Raw genomic sequence first — 27,414 nt, 5'->3', positions numbered from 1 at the left:
ACTTTTTCGAGGGTCATGCTGTATATTTAGGCAATGTCACATATTATGTGTATTGGTGGACACCCTGTATAAATATTTGTTGATATATTTAGGTCATGTCATATATGTTGTGTATTTGTGGACACCCTGTATAAATATTTGTTTATATATTTAGGCAATGTCACATATGATGTGTATTGGTGGACACCCTGTATAAATATTTGTTTATATATTTAGGCAATTTTACATAGGTTGTTAATAATTGATTTTATTAATCAATTTTTCAAATTTGTATTTGTGGACACCCTGTATAAATATTTGTTTATATATTTAGGCTATGTCACACATGTTGTGTATTGGATATGGACGTTTCCCGCCACAATCTCTGACGGATATGTGGCTCACTATGCTTAGTATGATCAGGAATATAAACAACCAAAGCAACCACAGCTGTTTAGTAATTCATTGACCTTATATTAGTATGTTCTGATATAGCAAGGATAAGAACAGCAGTGTAGCTATCTAAAAGGATAAGACAGGGGCTGATAAAATGATGAACATTCCCGATGATGACAAACAAAATTGCCCCTTTTGTAGATTAAAATTAGTGGTTGAAACGGTTGGTCACTCAACTTCATGAGCCAACCAATAAAATTCAATAAAGTACCCAAAATAAACCCAACGAATAAGAAAATTTTATTATAAAGCTTTGGTGACTAGTGTAATAAACAGTCCAACGTCCCCTCTATCCCTTAGCAAATCACAGAAAGAAAGAAAAAGAATTGAATTTTAAATAAAAGAGCAGAAAAAAAGCAGAAGGACATATCTTAATAAACATATAGACGGACAAAGTGTGTCCAATAGCGTAAATTGACACAGGCGAATCTTTCTTATCTGAACTAAATTTGCTCAGCGTAATAAGGTGATGTGTTCGAATCTGTTCCAAGCCATACGAGAAAATCAACTATCATATCGTTTTACAGACAGTTTCCCTCAACAATAAAATAAAAAATATAAAATTAATCTTATACTTTATCATTTTATTATCCTCGGAAAGCTGTTTATGATACGATTTGATTTGTCGGTCTTTACACCAAATGCATTATTTTTATTTTATTTTATAGCTTATCCTTATTTAATTATTTTTTTTCATATTATTGTGTTTGATTTAATTTAAAAAGAATTAATAAAATAATCAAAAAAATCAGACTCTATGAACACAGTAATAGTGGACGAACACAGTAATAGTGTCTGACTGATTTAACGTAACAAAAAAAATTAGCCAATGAGAGGCCGTTATTGACCAATGGTAAAATTTATAGTGGCCTCTCATTGGCTAATTTTTTTGTTACGTCATAATCAGTCAGACACTATTACTGTGTTCAGACTCTATCCTAAAAAAGCATTCAAAGATTTTTTATTCTGATATTTGACAAATACCATAACTGTAGAATTAAAAATCTTAGTAGTATTATGTTGCATAATACATTGACCTAAATTCTGTTGTTTTCTTTTCTATTTGTCTAATATTGGAGAAAAAAATGTACTATGCTAATAGTTTCTTTCTTTCAAGATCTAATATTTTTTGGTCATTGATACTAAGGGGGCAAGACAATAGCCGATATATTTATGTACATCCCCGATGAATATAACCAAAGTTGCCCCTTCTGTAGATTTAAATTAGTGGTTGAAACGTTTAAACACTCAACTTAATAAACAACCAATCAAAATTCACTAATGTCACCAAAGTTGTTATGTCAACGAAACAGAAAACGTTATTATTAAATTTTGAGGACTAGTGTAATAAACAGACCATTTCTCTTTCTCTCTCTTTCTCTGGAAAGAAATACTTAGATTTTAAAATAAAGGGTAAATGAGTTCAAAAGAATCTCAGAAATTAAATTAAATTTGAAGAAGAAAAGCTGTTCAGAGAAATAGACAATAAACAAATAAAAACTAAAAATTTAAATATTGAATAAAAATATCATTGCTTTGGTTGATTGATTGATTGATTGGTTAGTGGGGCAACTTGTTACGCCATGTTTCTTGGTCACGCCACCAACCTTATTCAGAGCTTGGATTCTTCTAGACGTCAGTATAGAGAGAAGGTAATATAATCTGCAGACACACAGGGATAAGACAAGTGCCGATAAATTGATGTACATATCCAATTATGATGCACAAAGTTACCCCTTCTGTAGATTAAAATTAGTGGTTAAAAGATTGAACACTCAACTTAATGAGCCAACCAATCAAAATTTACTAAAGTCCCCAAGGTGGTTGGAGCAATGAATAGGAAAACGTTATTGTAAGACTTTGGGACTAGTGTAATAAATATACCATTGTCCCCTCTCTCTCTCTCTCTGGCAGACAGTACTCTGCTTTTCTTATAAAGAACTACAGGTTCAGCCATAAAAAAGATACCAATTGATAGCTAACATTTAAAGCATAATTTAACTTCATGGAACACTTTACTTGTCGTTTTTACTCAAACTAATTTTTTATGAAGACATTTCTAGTCCCTGAAGGATCTTAAACCTTGCAGGCAATAAAAATACGCTCGTCTAGTCCAACCTCTATTTATGTTTAAATATTGTAAAGTTCCTATTACATTTGGACATTTTCTAAATCAATGTATTTTATCAGTTTTAACAGTATTATTTTCATTTTTTTATATTATTATAATATTTTAGTTAAAGCAAGTAGAGGAGTATATGGCCTATAGAAAGCTTCCACGAGATACAAGAAACAGAATCACTGAATATTTTGAGCACAGATATCAGGTATGCCTCAATTAACTTAGGGATAACACAATGGCCGATAAATTGATGTAAATCCCCAATGAAGATATGCAAAATTATCCCTTCTATAGGTAAAATCAATATTTGAAACGTTTGAACAATCAACTTATGTATCAACCATTCAAAATTTACTGAAGCCCCCGAAGTTCTTAAGCCAACGAATAAGTAAATGTTACTATAAAACTTTGCTTATTCAGTTCTGACACTCTACAAAAGTTAATGCTCTTTTGTCCTACAGTTTCAGATCTTTTATGGATGTTGTCATCCTTGTTTTTATTTTATTTAAGTTGTTTGTTGAATCAATGATTGCTTATGCAGAAATTAGCATACTAATGTATAATAAGGGTGCTAGAGTGTAAAATTAAGTTTTTATTACCATTGTTAGTTAAGACAGTGCAAAATGGCACCAAAAATGACGTCATACGATAAAATAACCAATGAGAGGCGAGTATATATTTTACCATTGGTCAATTACAATGTATACTGGCCTCTCATTGGACAACTTTACTGTATGACGTCATTTTTTTGGTGCTATTTTCGCTTTCTCTTGTTACTTCTGTTATGAAAATATAAAATTATGTTTATGTTTAAGAAAAAGAAGAGAAAATATCCTTTCTTTTTAGGAAAACTTCATTTTCTTCACATTATCTTAATAAAATTGATATTTTATCGTGGCATATAAGAATTAATTTAATAAAATTCTGGCACCCTTAATATAAAAAGCTAAATTTAGACCTTTTTTGTTAGTTTAGTACACAAGGTTTTGTTGGGATAAAATGTTTTCTTAATCCATGTAGATCTCAGGGATTTAAAGGGATAAGACTATGGAATCCACTTGATTATCTCTTTTCAACATTATATTTATTGATGTAACTTTGTACAATATAATCATGATTTAATATTACCATTCCTAAGTTAATAGAGCTAACAAACAATCGATTAAAACTTAAAACTTTGGGGACAATAATTTAATGTTGATGGCACCCCTCCCTCCCTGATGTAAACCCCATTTCCTTTTCTTTAATCCTAAGCTAATGGAATTCACTTGGAAATTCTAATTGAAGGAAGATAAGAAGTTTTGCAGGGATACGAGGGATAGGGTAATGTGAACACAACTCTTTCCTGTTTATAAAAGGGAAATAATTGGTGTACATCCCCAATGATGACACACAAAAATACCCCTTCTATAGATTAAGAATAATGGTTAAAACGTTTGAACTCTCAACAATAGAAGTCCCCAAAGTTGATAAGCCAAATAAGAAAATGTTATTATAAAATTTTTGGGACTTTTGTAATGAATAGACCATTGTCCCCTATCTCTATGAACTTTTCCAAATTCAATGGGAGTCTTTATATCCTTATAAGATAGATCATGCTCATTATTGGGACATGTCAAAATCATCCTTGATTTTAAATATCTCAAGACCTATAAGAAGCATCACTGTAAAGGAGAACCATATCGGTTCAGCGGGTAGCGAGATCCTTTGCTACCGACAAAAAGCTCACTACTTTATGTAATATGATTAGGCATCCTTGACGCAAGAGATTTAGCTGCACTTACAGAAAGACAGAAGTAAAGACACGAGCGCTTATTGAGTAGCATTGCTACTAAAAAGAACAATCTACGAGTGACGTTTCACTTTTTCCCTGATTTTTCTCTTACATAGGATTTTAGATTTGCAATCATGTCACTTTATATTTTACATACTTAAACCTATGTATCAATCAATTCTATTTATTTTAATAGTTAAAGAAAATCTAAGAGGAAAGAGGGAAAAATTACAAATTTTGGGCTATAGTCCCTTTTGTGGAAACGCCTCTTAAGGGGAGTTTCGTCGTATTTTCACAGTCGCTCTAACACTGCGGGACAATCACCTAACCTAAAATAACCTATCCAAAGCTAATGTGAAAATACGACGAAACGCCCCTTAAGAGGCGAAAAGGTCTATACCCAAATTTTGCCAAATGATCATTACGTAGACCGTACGGCAATTTTACAAAAGTGTGATTCGTAATTTTCATGTATTTTAAACGAAAATGTATGAATTCCATCATTACTTCTTTATACAGTAATACTAACATAATCGTTTTAATTAAGATAAAAACCTTTGAGTTTTATTTGTACTTTTATATACAAGACTGTTTCAAATTTTAGTGAAAATTCCAAAAGGAATAATGAATTTCTTAAAAATCAATAAATTAAAATATTTAAAACTTTGTAACTGATACTCTTAACTATAATCGGAGAGAATTAACGAATAAATTGCTGGCGGGGCATTTTTAAACCTTTTGAAAAATATATGCTTATTGTTTTTACATTTTCCACTTATTTGCAATTTTTATATAATATCTTCAAACCGTTGGATTTAAAGCAATTTGGATTTTGTTTTTCTTTGAATCTGTCACACTTTTTAACATTATGGCATATGTCTCTCGTTTTTTTTAATGGGATTTTTAAGTTATTGATATTAGTTATTTCTCGCAACGTATTATAAACAGCTTTCCGCGGATAGAAGCTGTACAATTAGAAGATTAAACCCGTTTTTTTAGTTCTGAGATGCTGAAGGCACGGGCTAAAAAACTGGTTTTAATCTTATGATTTGTACATTTTTATATGCGTAGAAAACTACATATAATATGATGCTACCCAGGTTGTCCTTAGTATAGGTAGAATTTTTTTTTTGTATTATAAAAATTATACAAAACATACAAAAGTACTATTGTATCAATTTTTTAAAAACTTTGTACAGTAAATTTTTTTTGGCAAAGTCCCCTTGTACATGTTGTATCAATTTTGTATACAATAGTACTTTTCTGTTTTTTTTTTACTAATTAGTATATTTTTTTTTGTATATGTTGTACACTTTTTTTTTCATTTTCGTACTAATACCATTTTCCTGATTGTATATCTTGTATTCATTTTTTGTACAATAGTATTTATTTCAAAAATTTGGCAGAGTCCAAACATTTTTTACTATTTGAATATTTTAATATGTATACTAAAGTAACAAAAATAATTAGGTTATAATTTGTGGATTTAAAACAGTTTTTTGTTTCATGCTTTTTATATTAATTTTTTTATACAATAGTACAAAGTTTTGGAAATTTGGCTAAGTCCAAATTTTAGGACTTTGCCTAAAAATGAACATAGTATTGATTGTATAATTTTTTTTTGTATGATAGTATATTTCAAAAATATTTTCCAATATTCCAATATTTTGACTCTAACAAAATTTTAAAAATGTATACAATTGGACAACCAAAAACATACAATAACCTAAATTTTGATAAGTTCCAAAACTGAAAACTTAGGAAATATTTTTAAAAACATTTTTTGAATATGAAAAAAAATTTAGAATTTGCCAAAAAAATTGTTTAATTCTACAATTTTAATTTTATTTTTGAGTACAAATTTTTTTTTAAGTAAAAAATTTTGGGACTTAGCCTGATAATTGAAAAAGTGTACAACATATACAAAAATTAAATATGTTACTATAAAACATAAAAGTACTATTGTAGACAAAATTGATACAACATGTACAAGAAAAAGATTAAGGGACTTAGCCAAAAAAAAGGACAGTACAAAATTTAAAAAATAATAATAGTACTTTTGTATATTTTGTATAATTTTCATAATAAAAAAAAATTCTACCTGATATAGTTCAAATTTTTGTTGCTAGGTGTCTTTCACTTTTTAGAATTTTTTTTTTTAAATATTGTCTAACTCTACAATTTCAATTTTGTTTCTTGGTTTTTTTAAGTACAAAAATGGACTGTACAAAATTACAAAAAAATAATACAATAGTACTTATTTATGTTTTGTATAATTTTCATAATACAAAAAAATTCTACCTATACTAAGAACAACCTGGAAAGACTCTTAATCTTTTTATATAAAGTAATAACGATTTTTTGCCTAAAGCTTAAGATTACATAGACTACTGAACTGATTGAATTCTCCTTTTAAGGGAAGGTTCACATAGGTCCTGTGATGGTTTTATGCTATCTTATTTTTAGATTTAAGCCCCTAGATGGTAGAGGCTATTTTTATGTCGCCTTATTACACTAAAAGGGGGGCAGCTGCACAATGGGTGATTACCCCCCCAAAATGAATTTGGGGGTCACCCCCAAAATGAATTTGGGGGTCATCCCCAAAATTTTGGATTTTCAATTTTTACCCCCCCCCCCCCCAAAATTTGTATTTTCAAAATTTTACCCCCCCAAATAAAAAAGCTTGGACGCCCCTGCTGCAAGTGAATAATAACAAGGATGACATCAGCCATAAAAGCTATTTTCTGAAACGGTAGGACAGACAAACTTAACCCTGATTGAGTGTCAGAACTTTATTTACAAAATAGAAATATAAAAGTTTTGAAAAAAATATATGTATATTTGTTGTAAAACTTATTAAAATACAGAATTCTGTTTAAGGACATACTGGCATTTTTAGGACTTGATTACAGAATTGCTTTGCTTGAAATCTTGGTACCTTATTGTAATAGGAATCAGTACTCCAAAAATTATATCTATCCGATGATTATATAACATAAATATTTGTTGTTAAAAAAGTTAAAAATCACAATGTTTAAAATGGACATACGGACATTCTGGTAACGATTATAGAGTTGCTACGCTTTCTAAATCGTACCTCCGCAGGTATCATTTTGAAAAGTTTAAAATCAATAGGACTATTATAACTTGCCTAAATTAACATAAAAAAGCTATCTGTTACGTACGGACGGACGTACGGACTGACGCTAAATATAGAAAAGCTTCTCTTTTAAAAAGATATACATAGAGAAATATAAAAGAAGAATTTTATTATGTAAAGCAGTAAGGCTTTATGTTCTGAAACTTAAGATCTCAATAACTACTGATCAGGCTTTCTATTTCAGGTAAGCCTAATATTTGTCTTGTGATGGTTTTAGGCTATTTTATTTTCAGTCGTAGATTGGTTTTATGCTATTCTATTTTAAGTTTTGGGAAGGTTTTAGCAGGGTTCGGAAGCCGCGCCTCAGCCGCGCATAAGCCTCAGTTTTAAACCTGCTTGTGAGCAGAAAAAGAAATTTTTGAAAGAAGGATTGTCTACTAAAGAGACAGTTTTATACATCCAGCTAAATTTTATAATGATAAAATGACGATTTCACTGAGGCTTACACGCGGCTTACGCGCGGCTTCCGATCCCTGGGTTTTAGGCTTTTTCTCTCCCCTTTAAATACAGAGCCACAAGATTCTAGGGGCGTAACTGCTAGTATTATATAATGGGTTATTATTAAATGGATTTTACACCAGATTATCATGTACTTTAATAAAGTGAAACTTGTAGCTGGCTAAAAGAACAAACAAAGAACCCACTTTACCCCACCCCTCCCCTCCTACTGGAAGAACAAACTATCAAATAAATGATATTCAAGTTGTGAACCATCCAATGAAAATTCAATAAAAGTACCCAAAGTTGTTAAGCAAACAAACAATTCTAAGACTTTGGGGACTAGTGTAAAAAACAGCCCAAAGTCCCCTCCCTCCCTGTGTATAAAATTGTGGTGAGCTGGCTTTTATTCACTTTTCAATGCACATTTTAAATGGATTGTAACAATTTTCTACCTTATATAGTTAAAATTTTCGCCGCTAAATGTCTCTTACTTTTTAGAAAAACTTTATTTTTTTTTTTTTTTTTAAATATATGGTTGTTTAAAAATGCAAGAAGTAAATCTTATTTAAATTTGTTTCCCTTTTAATTGTTTTTTTTTCAATATTTTGAAATATTTTGATTTTAATAGTTACAAAATTTAAACTATAGAGGTAAGTCAATCAAATCTAGTCAAGAGTTAAGTTAAGTCATGATAGAGTTGAAAATAAAATGTTTCACCCTACTTCAAATTATGAAGCAAAGGATGAGAATATTCCAAGTACTCTTATTATGCTAAAACAGAGTTAAACACATGGAAATATATCCCTTAACTCAATAATATTTTTTGAGGAAATATAATTCTGTTCAAACTGTCTGGATGGCATCACATAAAAATTACAAAATTGGTAGTACTCTTGGATAGAAATGTAAACATTTTGGGCTTACTTTTGCATCCCTTCGTATCAATTTTTTAAATGTCGTACGAAATTTGCAAGGGGTCCTAAATTTTTTCTTTTAAATTTGTCGTATACATTTTTTGTGCTTTGTACTAATTTTTATTTGTATTAATTTTTACTGCCTCGTACTAATTTTCTAACCCACTGGATCACGGCCGAAAAATGGCTTTCGTATATAATATATGTCTCTAGTACTAACAAAATTTCTCGTACTCTCGTAAGAATTATTGCATAACAATGATATACTTTCGTAGAACCAACAAATTTTCTATACTATAGTATAACAAAATTGATACAATTTTAGAGTAAGACCATATATACTATTGTAAACAAAATGATATACGAAAAAAAATTTCCACCTATACGAATGATAACCTGGGTAGACATAGTTTTTGAACACAGTAATAGTGTCTGACTGATTATGACGTAACAAAAAAAAATAAGCCAATGAGAGGCCACTATAAATTTTACCATTGGTCAATAACGGCCTCTCATTGGCAAATTTTTTTTTTGTTACGTCATAATCAGACACTATTACTGTGTTCATAGTTTTTTCGTATGGATGAGAACCGGTTCCTATCCACCGGATTAGGATGAATACGAGAAATAGAATTTTTGTACTTTATTCGAAGTTGTTGAGGGGTTTGTTCACAAAAACTTATTAAATGAAATATTTTGAATTTTCAAGATTTTGAAATTAGTTTTTATTAATCTTAAAGGCGTAAGCTTACATGGAAACTAATCTTGATCTTATTTTTCAATATTTCAGGGCAAATTTTTCGATGAAGAGGCAATATTGGGAGAGTTATCGGAGAAACTCAGAGAGGTGAGAACAATAGATTTAATATAATAGAGTATCACATACAGTTTATAGAAATATTGAGAGAGTTATCATAGAAACTCAGAGAGGTGAGTACAATAGAGTTAATATAATAGAGTATCAAATACAGTTAATAGAAATATAAAGAGAATTATCATAGAAACTCAGAGAGGTGAGAATAATAGAGATGATATAATAGAATATCACATACAGTTTGTAGAAATATTAAGAGAGTTATCACAGAAACTCAGAGAGGTGAGTACAATAGAGTTAATATAATAGATTATCACATTTAGTTTATAGAAATATTAAGAGAGTTATCATAGAAACTCAAAGATGTGAGTACAATAGAGTTAATATAATAGAGTATCAAATACAGTTAATAGAAATATAAAGAGAATTATCATAGAAACTCAGAAGGTGAGAACAATAGAGTTAATATAATAGAGTATCACATACAGTTTATAGAAATATTAAGAGAGTTATCATAGAAACTCAGAGAGGTGAGAATAACAGAGTTAATATAATAAAGTATCACATACAGTTTATAGAAATATTTAGAGAGTTATCATAGAAACTCAGAGAGGTGAGAACAATAGAGTTAATATAATAGAGTATCACATACAGTTTATCGGAGAAGTAAGGTAATAGAGTTAATATAATAGAGTAGCATAAAGAGATAGGACAATAGAGTTAATAGTTGAGAGTCAATGTCTTATTCTACCTCCTCAGAAATAAATCACAACAATCTGTTTAAAACTAGTTGAATATAAGAAACTTATATTCTAATCTTTTCTAAATAATTTCCTTTTGCTAGAAATTAATAAAGTTGTACTTTTTACCATCATCAAGCAAATTTTCATTTGTCATATAATGTATGCTATCATTAATTTTTAATTAACACAGCTTTTTAATACGTTTTGCTAAATTATTTACAATTATAAAGTAATTGTTAGAAAAATTATTTGAAAATTTAAAAAATATAATTTTGTATAATTAATCTCGTAAGCACTTTAAACTGTTTCATTATTAAGTGAATAGCTGGTGAATAAATAGAATAAAAAAAGAAATTTTTTGAAACGCCTAAAGTCTTTGAATAGAGATTGATTTTTTTTGTCAAGATCATTTAAAATGTTTATGGTTTTCAAAGTTAACCTTGTAATCTTAAACCTACCAAAGTAATTATTAAATTAGTATCTCCATTAAAAAAATCTTTAAAATCCAAAGATTCAAGAGCAAATAGCTATGCTATTAGAAATAATTTTAATAACTACAAATAATTCAGTAAAGATTTTTGAAACTACCTTTGGATCATTGAAAGAAAACGAAGTAGCGGATTTAGTCGTATTTTCACAGTAGCTTTTCTCCTAATTTTAGCCCCTGCGGGGGGCTCTAAATCTGCGGGCTAATTTCCTTACCCTGCATGGCAATTATCAACATTTACCTAACCTAGAATAACCTATCAAAAGCTACTGTGAAAATAAGACGAAACCCACTACTTCGTTTTCTTTCCATAATCCATTCCTTTTTTTTCAAGACACATCCTAATTACTATTGAGAAAGTATAAAATAATGATATTACTCCTTTTGAAGGCATGTTTCTGTATTTTTTCTTCTAGATAATTACAATTCTTAGGAATAAGACTATCAGAGTTGTTAAATTTGCGGCTGGCGAAACCTGGGAAATAAAATATTAAAATTGGCATGGATTTGCTTTGTATGGTGTCAGAGAGTCTAGAATATGTGATTAATAGTTTGCATGGTAGTAAAGTTAATGGCACTAAATGCACAAGAAACCGAAGAAAACTAAGAAGACAAGATAAATGACTGTTTATTTTTCAGGGAAAAAGCAATAAATAAAAATAATAAACCCTAATGCTATTTTAAAGCTAGAAGAAAATTGGGGTATAGTCCCTTTCGTGGAAACGCCTCGTATTTTCACAGTAGCTTTGGATATGTTATTTTAGTAGGTTAGGTAATTTCCCCGCGCAGTTATGCAATTGGCTCCGCAGGGTTAAAGCTCCCTAAAGGGGCTGGAAATAGGGGGAAAGCTATTGTGAAAATACGACAAAACGCTCCTTAGTAGTCGTTGTCACAAAAGAGACAATACCCGAAAAATGTACTTTGATGATATTTTCATATTTTACTTTTTAGGAAATACACACTGGATATAAAATATACGTGAATATTTTGACAGGGGGAAAATTATCGTCAAAAAAATCAGTCTTGCGACGTAAAATAAGGGATTATCCAACTATTTCTTATCTTTCCCATTTCTCCTCTCATCTCTCTCATTTTTATGACGTCACATTGCTGATTTTTGAGACACTTTGTCCAGTTGAACATATTTCATAAAAGTTTTTTGGATGATACTTTGTAATGTGTATATATCAGTCCAGTAAGTCGGACTGACATCAGCAGTCTACATAAAAATAAAAATTTACTTTTCTCTCTTTGCCTGCAATTACACAGTTATAATCATTTATATTTAAAAACATTTCTTTTCCAAGTCTCTTTTTCTTATCAAAAGAATTAGGACGTTGGAAAAGATTTACTGTTTATCATTTTTAGTAGCGAAGCTACTATATACTTTGAAATGCCTGTCTGTATGTCTGAAACGTGACGTCTCATCTCCTACAAAAGATAGAAGGCTGAAACTTTTTGTTCATCAAAATGGAGCATAATTGAGTATACAACATACGTTGCGGTCTGACTGCTTTTAAGCAGCTTTTTAGCCGCTTTTTCTTTTTACAACATATTTTTCCGGCTCCAACAAAAGATACACAGCTGAAACTTTTTGCCAACATTCTCCCTACATTATGCACCATAATTAGGTATAAAAAAAATTATGGTAGTCTGACTGCTTTTAAGCAGCTTTTTAGCTGCTTTTCTTTTTACAACTTTCATATATAATTACCTTTTTTTATATTTTCGTGATTTTAAGTTTTTGGATATACTCTCTCTTTCTTTTCTTTGTTATGATAACATATAATCTGCTCTAAGTCACTTTGTCCGTTTGTCTATGTCACAAATTTTTGCTGCGATACTTATGGGTGTTGTCATCCTTATTATATTTTAACTTATTGTTGAGTAATTGTCTTACAGAAAATTATAATTTCATTATTAAGTTTCTTTCTTCAAGCTTTTTATAGTGCACATCAAAAATGATGTCATACTGGCCTAACATTGGTTAATTAAAATTTATACTGGCCTGTCATTTTTGATACAGTCTGTTTATAGGCCTATCATTGGTTATTTGTATTGTATGACGTCATTTTTATAGGCACTAAAAAGAGCTTCTTCTTTCCTTATATCTAATGAGTATCTGATTGTATTTTTCTTTGAATTATTTTCTTATAATATTCTATTATCCAAGCTAAGCTACTCATTTATCTACCCATCTACTAATCTCTCTAATCCTTTAATCTATGTATCAACAGATCTATAGTATAGATGTATGTATGTATATACAGACAACTACCTCCCTTTCTTTTTCAAAGACCTCTTTCGTCTGCTTCTAAATTTTTTTTTGCTACTTGGTTTTGTTAATATAAGCGACACTATTGGTTGATTTTCAATGACCCAATAGAAAGGTTGCACATTAACTAGGTGGTTGCGATGGGTAGATACAGTTATTTAACCCTTTCTTTATCTAGTGTTTTACTCTAATTATTATCTAGGACGTGGTGAACTATAACTGTAGAGCGCTGGTCGCTTCTGTACCATTCTTCGCGCACGCTGACCCCTCCTTTGTTTCTGAAGTTGTTACCAAGTTACAGTATGAAGTATTCCAACCAGGTAGCTATTATCAGGGATCTTAAGGGATAAGACAATTGCCGAGAAAATTGATGTACATCCCCAATGATAATACACAAAATTATAACTTCTTTAGAATACAATTAGTGGTTGAAACATTCGGACGCGATAGTTAATGAACCAACCAATCAAGATTTAATAAAAGTCCCAAAAGTTGTGTGAGACAACGCATACGAAAACGTTAATATAAAACTTTAGGGACTAGTGTAATAATATCCTAATGTCCCCTTCTCCCTCAGTTATTATTAAAAGGGATAAATGAAAAGTAGTTCGCGGATTTTTTTTATGAACCACAGGTTTTGGGAGTTTTATTCCTCTCCAAGAAAAAACATTCGGTGGTACCTGTGAAACGACAAACTTGTTGATAAAAATTTTATTGGTGGCGGTGTTATTCGCCCCTTTACACCCCTCCCCCCGTAGACATTACTGATATCATATACAAAAGTTTACAAGCTCCCCCCCCCCTTCTTTATTTTAGAGGTTTAAGGTCAATAAAATTGCAAAAAAACACAAAGTTATAAAAGCTAGCCAGAAACTATATACTGGGACCTATGTAAAGCTTTTCTCAAAATGAAGTACTCAATTAATTCAGATTATTGTTTGATTTCATAATTTTTAGGGGACATAATCATCAAGGAGGGCACCATCGGGTCAAAGATGTACTTCATCCAGGAGGGCATTGTCGACATTGTCATGAGCTCGGGCGAGGTCGCCACCAGTCTGTCCGACGGCTCATACTTTGGCGAGATCTGCTTGTTGACAAACGCGCGCAGGGTGGCCAGTGTGCGCGCGGAGACGTACTGCAATGTGTTCTCCTTGTCTGTTGAGCATTTTAATGCCGTGCTTGAGACGTATCCGCTGATGAGAAGGACTATGGAAAGCGTTGCGGCTGAAAGGTAGGGAAAATGTATTTACATTATTAAAATTCTTTGTTTAATAAGAGAGATTTTTAGAAGCAGCTCATACTGCTGATAAAAAATGACGTCATACAATACAAATGACCAACAAAAGGCCAATATACAATGTAATTGACTAATGGTAAAATATATACTGGCCTGTCATTGGTCATTTGTTTTGTATGACGTCATTTTTTATTAAGCACTATAAGATGCTTCAGATTTTTAGTTTTTTACTTTTTTGTGATTTTAAAGATTCAACGTTTTGTTTTGAGTTTGGTAAATTTGAATTAATAGAGTTTCTGGCATGGTTTTTATCTAAATTTATGTTTCGTTACTTTTAGAAATACAATTTTCTTTTTTTTTATTTTTTCTGTCACAATTCATTCATTTGTAAATGCAATTCTACCATTCAAATTTTATCTTTTCTTCTTTTAAAATTGGGGATTTAAAAGTACATTCAGAAAGATGCTTTGTACTTAAATAATTTTAAAAGAAAAAGGGGTCATAGCTTAATTTTTTAATGGCATTTTAAAACGACTATTAGATAAAAGATGCTGTACATAGCTAATTAAATAGGCATTTTAAAGCAGGGGGACATTGGGCTCTTTATTATTCTAGTCCCAAAAGTCTTATAATAACGTTTTCTTATTCGTTGGCTTTACAACCTTGGGACCTTTAATAAATGGTTCATTTAAGTATGTGTCCAAACATCCCAACCACTAATTGCAGTCTACAGAAGGGGTAATTTAGCGTATTATAATTTTGCCATTGTCTTATTCCTTTTATATCCTTAATTACTTAACAAAAATTTTTAACTGAGATAATTAAGTTTTTTATATAAGGGAATAGTAGCTTTTACAATATTCCGTAAAATTGTGAGCAAGCTTCCAGTCAAATGCGCTTATTAAGTCTAACTGTTCTTAGCGTTGACCAAAAGCATATTAAAAACAGTTTGACCTAATAAGCTCATTTGACTGGAATCTTACTCAAAACTTTAGGGAATTTTGCGAAAGCTACTATTCCCTTTTTTTTGGATTAATACAATTTTCGTCCTTTTTTTATTTGTATGAAAATTATGAAATGCAAGTCTTTACCCGAACAATCACATATATAATTTTATTTGTTTTCTTTCTTGAGATGCACTTTCAACTTTTCTTTCTTATTTTATTTAGTTATAGGAATCAAATGCATCATTTTTTACATTTATATATTGCATATTTTGGTTTTATAGTTTTTGGGTATTAAAGTTATATTTTCGGCATGGCAGTCAAGTGTCTATCAGTGGCATTAGACAACCCCCATGTCGAGCGGCTGCCGATCTTTCAACCTTTATTATTTGGAATTTTTAAAAGTAGATTTTAAAAAAACTTTGGGTATAGTGCTTTTGTGGCAACGCCTATTAAGGGGAATTTTGTCGTATTTTCACATTAGCTTTTCCCCTATTTTTTGCCCATGCGTGGGGCTCTAACCCTGCAGGGGCAAATGCCTAACCTTGGGTGCAAATACCAAACCCAACTTAACCTAAAATAACCTATTAAAAGCTACTATGAAAAGAGGCGTTGTCACGAAAGGGACTATACCCCAAACTTGTAATGATTTAATCTGTTGCTTAGTTTTTGGTTTTTAGTCGTTTTCCTCTTTATATTTTATTTTATATTTTGTTTTGTTTAGTAATGTATATTATAAATAATTCATACATTCTTATACATTATAGTTATCGCTATATGTTAATTACATAAAACAAAGTTACAGACATTTAATCTTAATTTCATTAGTTTGGTATTATTTTTTAAATTTATTTCCTAGGCTTCTCATGTGGAATATGTAAGATAATTGTGCTACCCTTGGAAAAAAAAACTATTTTTGTCAAATGCTTTACTTAATTCATTTAATTTACTTAAAAGAACATTGTTTTACTCTTAAGCATCTGATAAAATTTAAAAACAGTTTACATGGAGACCACATATAAATTTTAAAAAATATTAATTCCCCCCTTTTTTTAAGTATGAACATTTTTAGTTGTTTGATATATTTATTTAAGAATATGGTAAAAATACTATACATATAAAATCTATATACCCATGTAGTATAAATATTTTTTCATACGCTGTAAATATTTAAACTCAATACTGATTTTTATTTCTGCAGCTTTTTTTTAAATTTTCCATAAGCAAATTTTGTCCTGCGTTATATTTAAAAGGGAGGAGTAGGTTGCGCTAAAAATCTGTAAAGGTTGTGAGTTTTAAGTTAAAAACAGTAGTAGAACCAAAAAAAATTGTGTTAACTTTAAAAAGAAAAAATTTTGTCTATAGTTCTTTTCAATAAGAAATACACATATTTAGTGAATATTGTCGTTCTATTTTTTAAGCCTTAAAACTCACACCTTTGCGGATTTTTAGCGCAACCTACTCCTCCCTTTATTTTACGATATAATAAAAAAATATTTTTTATACACAGAAAATAAACCTTTTCCTTTCGCTTTTTTGAGTTTATAATGTTTTCAGGATATGAAAAAGACAATTAAAGTTACTATAAATATTTATTTTAAATCAGGATAACAAAATGGTACCCTAACCTAAATCTGTCGAATATAATTAGGTAATCAAGGATCATGTTGAAAATATGAAGGAAGATTTTTTTTTGTCATGATTTTAAAGGCTGCTTAGTGCTATAGATTGGTCCCTCGTTTTCACTTATAATAACTATTATTAAAATCATTAGAATTTTATGTTATTATCCGTGTGGAATTGCCTATAATACAATGCAATACATGACTTTTCAGCATTACCATAAAGCCATATTGAAAATATAATTCGCATGAAAAATTAGCATTCTAGCGTCTTTTCGTTGGCTTGACTTGTGACTTTTAAATTTTAGTTTTTAAGTTGTGCGACCTGCCCTTTGGCATATAGTAGCCTTTAAAATTATTTTAAAGAATAATTGGATCATGGAAAGAAAAGGAAGTAGCGGATTTCGTCTTATTTTCACATTATCTTATTTTAGGTTAGGTAAATGTTAATAATTGCCCTGCAGGGTTAGGAAATTGGCCCCGCAAGGCGAGAAATAGGAGAAAAGTTACTGTGAAAATACGATGAAACCCACTACTCGCCTTCTTTCCATGATCCGAATGATCTTTCTTTGTAATTTGTACATGATCCTGCAATGCAGCACAATAACTATAAGAAAAATTATCAATGTAAACCTATAACACCCAGCACTAATATTTTACTTATTTGTAAAACTTATTTTTTTTTATATTGATATTTAGCCCTGTTGGACCCCTTGTTAAGTTTAATTACAAAGTAATAGGCTGTCATACTGTTATTAAGATCTTCGAAATGCTAAAAACAAATGCAAACTTGTAAACCCCTCTTATCTTATAATTTATTGTTTCTCAACTTTATCAAATCATTATATTATCTTTAAAATAAAGGCCCTTAAGATAATATATATACCTTTTAAATATCCAAAAAAAAAATTTAATACTTTGAAAAAATTGCAAAATAATCAATTTTTCTATTAATTTTTCAAAGTAAAGAAATTGAATTAATCTAAGAAAATTTTGTCCTGTCCATAAAGTTTTCAAAGAGAACATATTAAAAATGCACAAAACTGAAAAGCACAATGAAAATTAAATTGAACATAACAAAATATGTAGTAATGTCTAAATGTTACGTAAAACAAGGATGACAGCATCCATAAAAGCAAAGCACTGAAACAGTAGAACAAACGGACATTAAAACTAGTATAGTGTCAGAACTGAATAATCAGAATATAAATGTAAAAGAGTCGAAGCATAATTGTAAGTAAAATTGTTAAAAAACTGATTGATACAGAATAATGTTTATGGGCATACTTACATTTTTAGAACTTGATTATAGAGTCACTTATAATATTGTACTTTGTTGTCCCAGGAATCAATATACCAAAATTCAGATCAATCGGATTATTAGATCACATAAAAATTTGTTGTTAAAAAGTAGAAAAATCTACATGTTTAAAATGGACGCACGGACATTCTGTTAATGATTATAGAGTTGCTACGCTTTCTAAATCTTACCTAACTACTACAGGAATCACCATGCAAAGTGTGAAATCAAAAGGACAATTCTAACATGCCTAAATTAACGAAAAAAGCTATTTGTTACGGACGGACAGACGTACGGTCGTACTGACCATAATTATAGAAAAGCTTCGCTTTTAAAAATCCACAAGGAAAACAGCTTTCAAAGCAGCTTTAAATGTTACGTAAAAAATACTGTTATAATAAGGTTTCCAGTATAGCTTTCAAACCGATTAATATCCGGGGGATTAGAACCGGTTCTCAGCTGTACTAAAAAGTTATGTATAGCATAGTATTATATCCAGTTTTCTACGAATATAAAAATGTAAGATCATAAGATTAAAACCAGTTTTTTAGCACGTGCATTCGGCAAATCATGCTAAAAAAGCTTGTTTTAATCTTATAATTGTACAGTTTTATATCCGCGGAAAGTTGCCTACAATACGATGCGAGAAATAACTATTACTGTTTTTATATAAAGAAAAATTTATTCTGATTTTTCACCCTTTGATTTTTTATGTAGTATTATATTTTTTAGAAAGATTAAAGTAAGATCTATATTGTAAGCAAAAAAAATGAAGTTAATTAATAATGTACAAATTAGCACGCTTTTGTCTATTAACATGCATAACACTTGATAGGCTATATTTAAATGCTAAATGTAAAATCCACCACAGCAAAGCAAAGCTTCTCTTTAAATTATACTAGCGGCTACTTAAACTCCATTTTTATCTTAGTTTTTAAAAAAGGGGCAATTTATCTTTGGAGGGTGGTAGTACTCTCCCCAAAAATAGGTACAGACAAACAAGCAAACATCCTTTTACTTTATTAAAAGGATTGACATCCTCTTAGATATCATTTAGCTCCAAATAATCTGGACAAAACACAAATTTTGTAGCTGGACAAAGTGTCTCAGTCTTGTGACGTCAAAAAAATGAGATATTATCAATTTCTTTTTTTCAGGGGTTTTCTTTACCACTTCTCCCCTCATTTTTATGATGTCACATGGCTGATTTTTGAGACACTTTGTTCAGCTAAATAAACTTTTTCTAGCTAAACTTTCTTTAAAGTGAAATTGAGGAAACGTTGTGAGAAAAATTTCTGTATGAAGACCTTAGGATGTAATTAAATTGTAGCATATCTAAAAATTACAACAAACCCTTAAATAGCACGTCGTTTGTTATTTGTTTCTATTGACAAGGTAAAAAAACAAAATATATAAACTAAATCCTTACAAAAATAAAAATAAAAAATTTTAATCAAATGCTATGCAAAAGTCGAAAAAAAGTATCAAAGGCATAATTTGATTTAAAAACCGCAGTGCTACACAATTAAATAAATAAAACAACAATTATTTCTTGCAGAGAGAGAGGGGACAATCGGCATTTTATTATACTAGTCCCCAAAGTTTTATAATAACATTTTGTTAGTCTTGGCTTAACTACTTTGGGGGAGGAATGAGAAACTGTCCCAATTTTGTATAACTTTAGCGGAACAAGTTCCAATTCCAGTTCCAAGTTCCAAGAAGGGGGAAAGAAAAAAAAGGGAAGGGGGGAAGAAAAAAGAGATGGGAGAAAAGGGGGTTTTCCCCATCTCTTTTGAAGAGATTTTCTTCCCCCCCTCCCTTTTTCGGGAAAGAAAAATATGACGTAATTGGAACTTGTTCCGCTAAAGTTATACAAAATTGGGACAGTTTCTCATTCCTCCTTTGGGGACATATACTGAATTTTAATTGGTTTGTTTATTAAGTTGACTGTCCAAACGTTTCAACCATTAATCTTAATCTAGAAAATAGGTAATTTTGTGTGTCATCATTTGGGATGTACATCAATAAATCAGCCATTGCCTTATCCCTTTAGATCCCTGGTTTCTTGTCACTTGCTGCAGTGCTAATGGAATTTTTTTCCTTCTGCAGTTGGTAGGAAAACCAGATTTTTAAAACTTCCAATCAAAGATATCTTTTTACCTCATATACAAAAAAAAGTCTGGCGCATCCCAAATAGTAATAAGTTATGTTATGTTATTTAATTTACACTGTTAAATATAAAGGTGCTTGCTTGCTTATTACACCAATTGAAATATTTCTTATAATACATCTAAACTAAATCAATAAAAAAATAAAGTAAAATGATCTCTGTCTGTCTGTCTGTACCGAAGGATCTCGATAACCGCTGCACTGATATTGTTCTCCTTTACAGTGTAACGGATTTTTTTTGGTAAACAGCGATCTGAAAATAAATTGAAAAGAAATCATTTTATGTTCCTTACAGGCCTCTTTAAATATAAGGAAGTAGAGAGATTGAAATGTATAAGTAAATCTGTATTCTTAACCAGTTCAAGACAACCAATCCTTTTGTTGCACGCGGTTAAAAATTTTATAATTAGCTTGGACTGGTTTGGGCCCAAGCATTAGCCTATTTTTGCCTATTACACAATAGAATACTTGTATCATTCTAACTTAATTTATCAATATTCCACTTTTATACATCAGATCACAATAAAAACAAGGATGAAAAAATGCATAAAGATAAAGCATGATTATTTGTTAAAGCTACCAAAAAAAATCATAGTAATGTCCTTTTGAATCGTTATTCTCATTAAACATTTATAGCATTTTCATTTTAAGAATTAAACCAATAGAGTGTTCAATCCTTATCGATAGATTGATTGTCGAAAAAAGTCGATCTAAAATTAAATTCATATGAAGTTGCCTCGCTATAGATATTATCACGTCTAAGTACAGGAGTCTCATGATTATATATAGAAACACAACTTATTTTTTTCCATCTTACTTATGAAATACAATTGTTTCACTAATTAATAGATCATCAGTTCAAATAAAAATGTTAAACAAGTATGAAAACATCCATAAGTATCGAAGCTCAAAAATCATGGATAAATATCTAGAAAAAAAGAACTTGAGAGAAGTTTCAGCCGTCTATCTCGAATAGGATTAAAGGAAATCATGAAAATTTAAAAATCTAGGAATCGAACTGAAACCCCAACCAATCGACAAATCTCAATAAAACTTAATTTAAGTATTCAGAATATTAAGGTATTCAATCTATGAAAATTTCAGTCGTCTATCTTGAATAGGAGTTGAGAAAATCGTGAAAACTTAAAAATGTATGAAACAATCTAGCACAAAAATTAATTGACGAATCTTTATGAAACTTGGTAAAAAGAAGAATAGTAACATATTTAATCCCTGAAAATTTCAGCCTTTTGTCTTTTATAGTCTTTTATAGGAGCCGAGATCGAAAATCACGTTTCCCCCGCTTCGTGATTGGCGGACAGTCGGACGGACGGACATTTCGAATCATAGAGTAGCTTCGCTACTAAATATAAGTAGTCTGAGGGGGAGGTAAAAAATATGTGTTAAATTGTTACCACCTACAGGGTTTTTCAAGGTATATCCTGAATGGGCTAGGGGAAATGCATTTTGATTGAAAGTGGAGGGAGAGGTATATAACTGCAATATGTACAAAATTACAGACGGACTTATTTTGTTTATTAAAAAGTTTTCCTTTTATCAATTGTTATTGGGAATCTAAGAGAGAATGTTATTATGTTATCTATATGTGTATTTGATTAATCCAAATTATAGTGTTTAATTGAGCAAGTAATAATAACAAGAGATAATGGGGACAATGGGCTGTTTATTACACTAGTCCCCAAAGTTTTATTTAAACGTTTTCGTATTAGTTGGCTTAATTACTTTGGGGACTTAAGTAAATTAGGATTGGTTGGTTTATGAAGTTGAGTGTTCAATCGTTTAAACCACTAATTTTACTCTAAATTGGGGTAATTTTGTGTATCATCATTGGGGATTTACATCAATTTATCGGCAATTGTCTTATGCCTTTAGATCCCTAGTTTTATTTAGCAAGTAATAATAACAATAATGATATTGATAATAATAAAAAACTAAATATAAAACAATTAATTTTTTATATCTTAACAAGGCTTGCAATATGCATAAAAGAGGAACTCAATAGATTAATAGCAATGCCTTTGTTGTGGAGAAAAAAATAAGGGCGAAAAAAATCCACTTATCTTCATGGAAAAAGTCATTTTTAGTACGAATATGCTATGATGTCAAAAGTTTTTGAAAAAAAACTCAAGAATTTTATACCAGTTGTAGAAAACGATTTCCAGTATGGCTTCCGTACCGATTAATATCTGCTAGTTTAGAACCGGTTCTCAGTCATACTGAAAAATAAATTATAACATCGTTTTACTGACTATTTTCCACGAATATTAAAATGTAAATCATAAGATTAATACAATTTATGTTAGCCAGGGGCTAACACAACTGATTCATTTTTTTTTATTTTATTATCCGCGGAAAGCTTATAATACTATACGATAAATGACTATTATAGATTTTAACTAGCGGATGCGTCCCTAGTATTCCATAGAAAAAGAAAGGATGATCAGAAAAATTGCCTAAAATCATCAAAAGACTCAAAATCAAAAAATTAAATTATCCTAAAACTATCCCGGGGCCAATGTGAAGCTTCCATAAAATCTAGAAGTCTTTTGGTTCAGAAATTCTCGAAATCTTACGCTACAGACAAAAACCTTACTACTTTATATAATAGGTCAATACGTTAAGACGTACATACATAAAGAAAAGCTTAAATGTTTTAAACTATGTTGCATTTTTAAACTTATCTAATTACATTAAAGACATCAATAGAGAGAAGGAAAATAACCTTTAAAATAATTAAACTGTTTTTAACCTATTTTTAAAACATATATCAAAAATATACTATGACACCAGTAGAATTAAACTGCAGAGCCTAAATTTGAATTAAGTCCCCAATAAACTTTTTTGAGGGGATTTAAAAATTAATTTTACTGTTGCTGTGGTCATTTTTGATCAGAGCAAAAGGTCTTTTTTTATTTGGGTAAAATTCGTAGCTTTTAGAGTGTTTTGCTTCATATATATAGTATTCTGGTATAGAGTAAAATTAGGCCTTTTGATTTCATCTAAATTAATTCATTAAAAACTTAATTCTTTACAATATATCAATGAATTAACTTTATCGTGCTTGTTTTCCATCACTTATTTAAAACACAAAAAAATTGGCTGTAAAGGGTTAAATAGTGAAAGATGACAACAAATGTTTACGCAATATAACAAATTTTTTTTTGTCACATATACAAATATGATAAAATATAAGATTATTCAAACTTATTTTTTTAAATATTTTTAAAAAGCATGTATCTTTTATGTGTATAGTTCTCATTCTTTTCATTTTAATTAAATAAAAATTATTTAACTACATTGGAAATAAGTCACTTTGTGAAAACACTCTTTTTGAATTGTAAAAAACTGAAATGAAACAAGGATTCTAATTGGTTCAGACTTCAGAATAATATGTTTTATTTTAATGTTAAATTTCTTCTATATAAATTATTGTTTCAGAAAAAAAATTAATTGCATCGAACAGAGTAGAGTTTTTATTATTGTATTGATATAATCTGAATCACATCAAATTGTTCTGTAAGAAACAATTTAACCCTAAACTAAAAAATGCTTTTGCTTCCATCAAAATGATCACAGCAACATATAAAATTGATTTTTAAATCCCCCAAAAAAAAGTTTATTGGGGACTTAATTCAAATTTGGGCTCTGCAGTCTGATTCTACTGGTGTCATAGTATATTTTTGATATATGATAAAAAAATAGGTTAAAAACAGTAGTATTTGTTTCATCTCTATTAAAAGAACTTAAACATTTTTATTAAAATTAAAAATAATTAGAATGCATGATTGTTATATCAAAATTGATACATATTTTGTTGTTATATACATATATTTTTGGATATAAATTAAAAAGGAAATAATTTTTACATTCAAAAATATACATTTAATGACTTAAAAAATTATTTCCTTTTTCATTAAAATACTTAATAGACAATTTAAATAATAAAATTTCTTTTTTTAGGTTAAACAAAATTGGAAAGAACCCACATCTGGTATCAGACAGGTAATTAATAGTTATTTCTTTCATCGTATTATAAACTGCTTTCCGCGAATATAGAATGTACAATTATAAGATTAAAACTAGTTTTTTTTAGCCCCGAGTTGCCTAAAAAAACTTGTTTCAATCTTATGATTGTGTATTTCTATATTCGTAGAAAGTTGGATATAATACGATGATAGACATAGTTTTTTCGTATGGATGAGAACCGGTTCCTATCCACCGGATTCGAATGAATACGAGAATAGTTATTTCTCGTATCGTATTATAAACGGCTTTCCGCGGATATAGAATGTACAATTATAAGATTAAAACTAGTTTTTTTAGCCCCGAGGTGCCGGAGGCACCGGCTAAAAAAAACTGGTTTCAATCTTATGATTGTACATTTCTATATTCGTAGAAAACTGGATATAATACGATGCTAGACATAGTTTTTTCGTATTCATGAGAACCGGTTCCTATCCACCGGATTCGAATGAATACGAGAAAAAATATTAAAAAACAGGTCAGTTGAATTTGAATTGCCGAATGTGTACACAGTTTCCTTGGTGATTTCTCATCCTACTTCAAGTTCTGAGAATAAAATAACTAATCTGAACCCGGTATTAGTGTCTTAGAAATTATCTTAGTGACGTAAAAAAAATAGGATGTGTCGATACTACTAGGATTTTTAAGAATTGTTAATATAGGCCTGAAATCAAGGTTTTTTGTGCTTTTAAAAAATATTAAAAATATTTCTAAAAATTCTACATTATTTTTGCTCACTTTTAAAAAACAAAATCAACTTTTTTTTATTTTTTTTATAAAATTATCTTTCAAAATTGAAATAAGATCTATCATCTGATATTGTACTTCTTACATAACTCAAGAGTTGACTTACAATGTGTAAATATTTTATAGATTATTTAGCAAAATAATAAAAAAACTATATGTAATTTCGTGATTAATAATTGGCTTAATCTTACATTAAACATTGAATGATTTTAAATAATTTTCAAATATTTGCTTTTATAATTATACTTATTGTATAAACATCTCATAAGTTAGCGCAAAATGCTATATATTTTATCACATATGAACTATTTTTTAAGCCAGCTTTTTAGTCAAAATTTCAAACCAATAACAATTAAATCAAAAGATATTAGGTTAAAACTATATATAAACGAGAGTAAAGAAATAAGATATTGCTATCAACAACAACAAAAAAGGGTTTTGTCTAGTTTTTGGTAAAAATAACGCATATTTATCATTTTAAATTAAAGCTATCTTTTCAAGATTACATCTATAAATTCGTCTGTATTTTATAACTTATAACTGTTACCATGAAGAATCAATTGATTTTCCATAATAATTTTATTTCTATATTAAATTTAGAGACAGCTAATTTTTCTTTAAATATAATGAGATGTTTATCAGAAATTTTTAATTAAGCATAATAATGTATATATAAAAAAGACAATTACGAATAAAAACAAAACAATCAATTATTAGATTATTTATATCAATAAATTTAACGGAATTTGAACGTAATTGTTAAAAAAGCTAGCTTAAACAGTTTTGCCATTAAAAAATAACCTTCTTTATGAATGGTACATTCTAACAAGGGTAATGATATCCAGTAGAGCAACATATTTAACAAATATGTCTTTAAATAATCAGTCTATTTAACAAATATCTTTTTAAAATGCATAAGTTATATTACCTCTCACAAGATTGTTTAGTCCTTTGACACTGTACATAATTATTATTTGATTGATCTATCCTTAATTTTTATTCATATTCAATTTTATTGTTTGTATATAAATATTTAATACCTGTATTATAATACGGTTATTATTTTTTTGCTATGTTTTTATAAAATAAATATCTAAGCAAATGTTACCAATTCTTATAATTATCTGGAATTGAAAAGAATTACTTTCATTCGGTTGCTTAAAAGAGGAGAAAAAGAAATGTATTGAGTCAGATAGTAGCCTTAACCTGTACAGCTTTACATTTATTTCATAGATAAATTGAAATTGAAATTAGATAAAATTATTAATTGATTTTAGATTATTAAACAAGACATGTTAGAATTATCCTATCAATTTCAAACTCTTCATGATGATTCCTATGACAGTTAGGTATAATTTAGAAAGCAACTCTATCATTGTTAACAGAAAGTCAGTACGTCCATTTAAAACATGCTTTGTGTGTTTTTTGGCTGCTATTGAAGAAAGACAACTGAAATTTTAAGTGAAAAGGTCTTTTAAGAGGTGTTTTAATGTATTTTTTTTTACAGTAGCTTTTGATGGATTATTTTAGGTTAGGTTAGGTGATTAACCTGCAGGGTTAGGAAAATGGCCCCGCATGGATAGAGCCCCCCCCCCCCGCAGTGGCTAGAAATAGGATAAAATCTACTGTGAAAATACCAAGAAACGTCCCTTAAGAGGCATTGTCATGAAAGGGACTATACCCAAGATATATGTGCATCTACTTAACGACTTCCAAAATTTGAGGGTGCCCTCAAGTAATCACCCCTTCCCCCCCCCCTGCATCTACTCTATACATTATTTTGTCTGTCTGACTGTCGGTCATGCTTAAAAAACCTTATTGTTGGAGAAATGTTATTTTCACGACTGCTTTTTTAGATAGCCAGCTGTAAGTTTTAGTCAAGATACCTTATATTTATACAGATCTGCTCCATATATTTATTGTCTGTCTGTCTGACAGATATACTTAAAAGGACAATTTAGTTTTAAAAGAAAAAAATTTAAAAAATGTTGGTGGTTTTTTTTCTAAGCGCGTGAGGGTGCAGGTACCCTATCCTAAAATAGTTATAAACCTTCCCATGACCTATGACCTATGTCCCTGCAAAGGAGAAGCATATTAGTTAGGAAGATCCTTCCATATAAATAGACACACACACACAAACATTCTTTTACTTTGATATAAGGATTAGCATTTTGTTACTGTAT

The 27,414-nt window shown here is 29.7% G+C and overlaps 1 protein-coding gene across 4 annotated transcripts in view; it reads left to right on the top strand.

Moving 5' to 3' along the window:
* Ih (hyperpolarization activated cyclic nucleotide gated potassium channel Ih) overlaps positions 1-27,414 on the top strand; it is a 229,189-nt gene that overhangs the window by 183,330 nt on the left and 18,445 nt on the right. For all 4 annotated transcript variants that reach the window (XM_080146939.1, XM_080146931.1, XM_080146948.1 and 1 more), the window contains 8 exons: positions 314-402; positions 2,000-2,087; positions 2,673-2,762; positions 9,637-9,693; positions 13,368-13,485; positions 14,123-14,399; positions 16,956-17,000; positions 24,422-24,463. In XM_080146939.1, coding sequence (XP_080003065.1) covers positions 314-402; positions 2,000-2,087; positions 2,673-2,762; positions 9,637-9,693; positions 13,368-13,485; positions 14,123-14,399; positions 16,956-17,000; positions 24,422-24,463 — 806 coding nt within the window. The remainder of the gene's footprint in view (positions 1-313; positions 403-1,999; positions 2,088-2,672; positions 2,763-9,636; positions 9,694-13,367; positions 13,486-14,122; positions 14,400-16,955; positions 17,001-24,421; positions 24,464-27,414) is intronic.

The sequence above is a fragment of the Acartia tonsa genome, chromosome 2 (assembly GCF_053477335.1).
Source record: "Acartia tonsa isolate MP-2025a chromosome 2, ASM5347733v1, whole genome shotgun sequence".
NCBI lineage: Eukaryota > Metazoa > Arthropoda > Copepoda > Calanoida > Acartiidae > Acartia > Acartia tonsa.
Note: the sequence above shows the minus strand (reverse complement) of the source record. Positions and strands in the feature narration are given on the sequence as shown.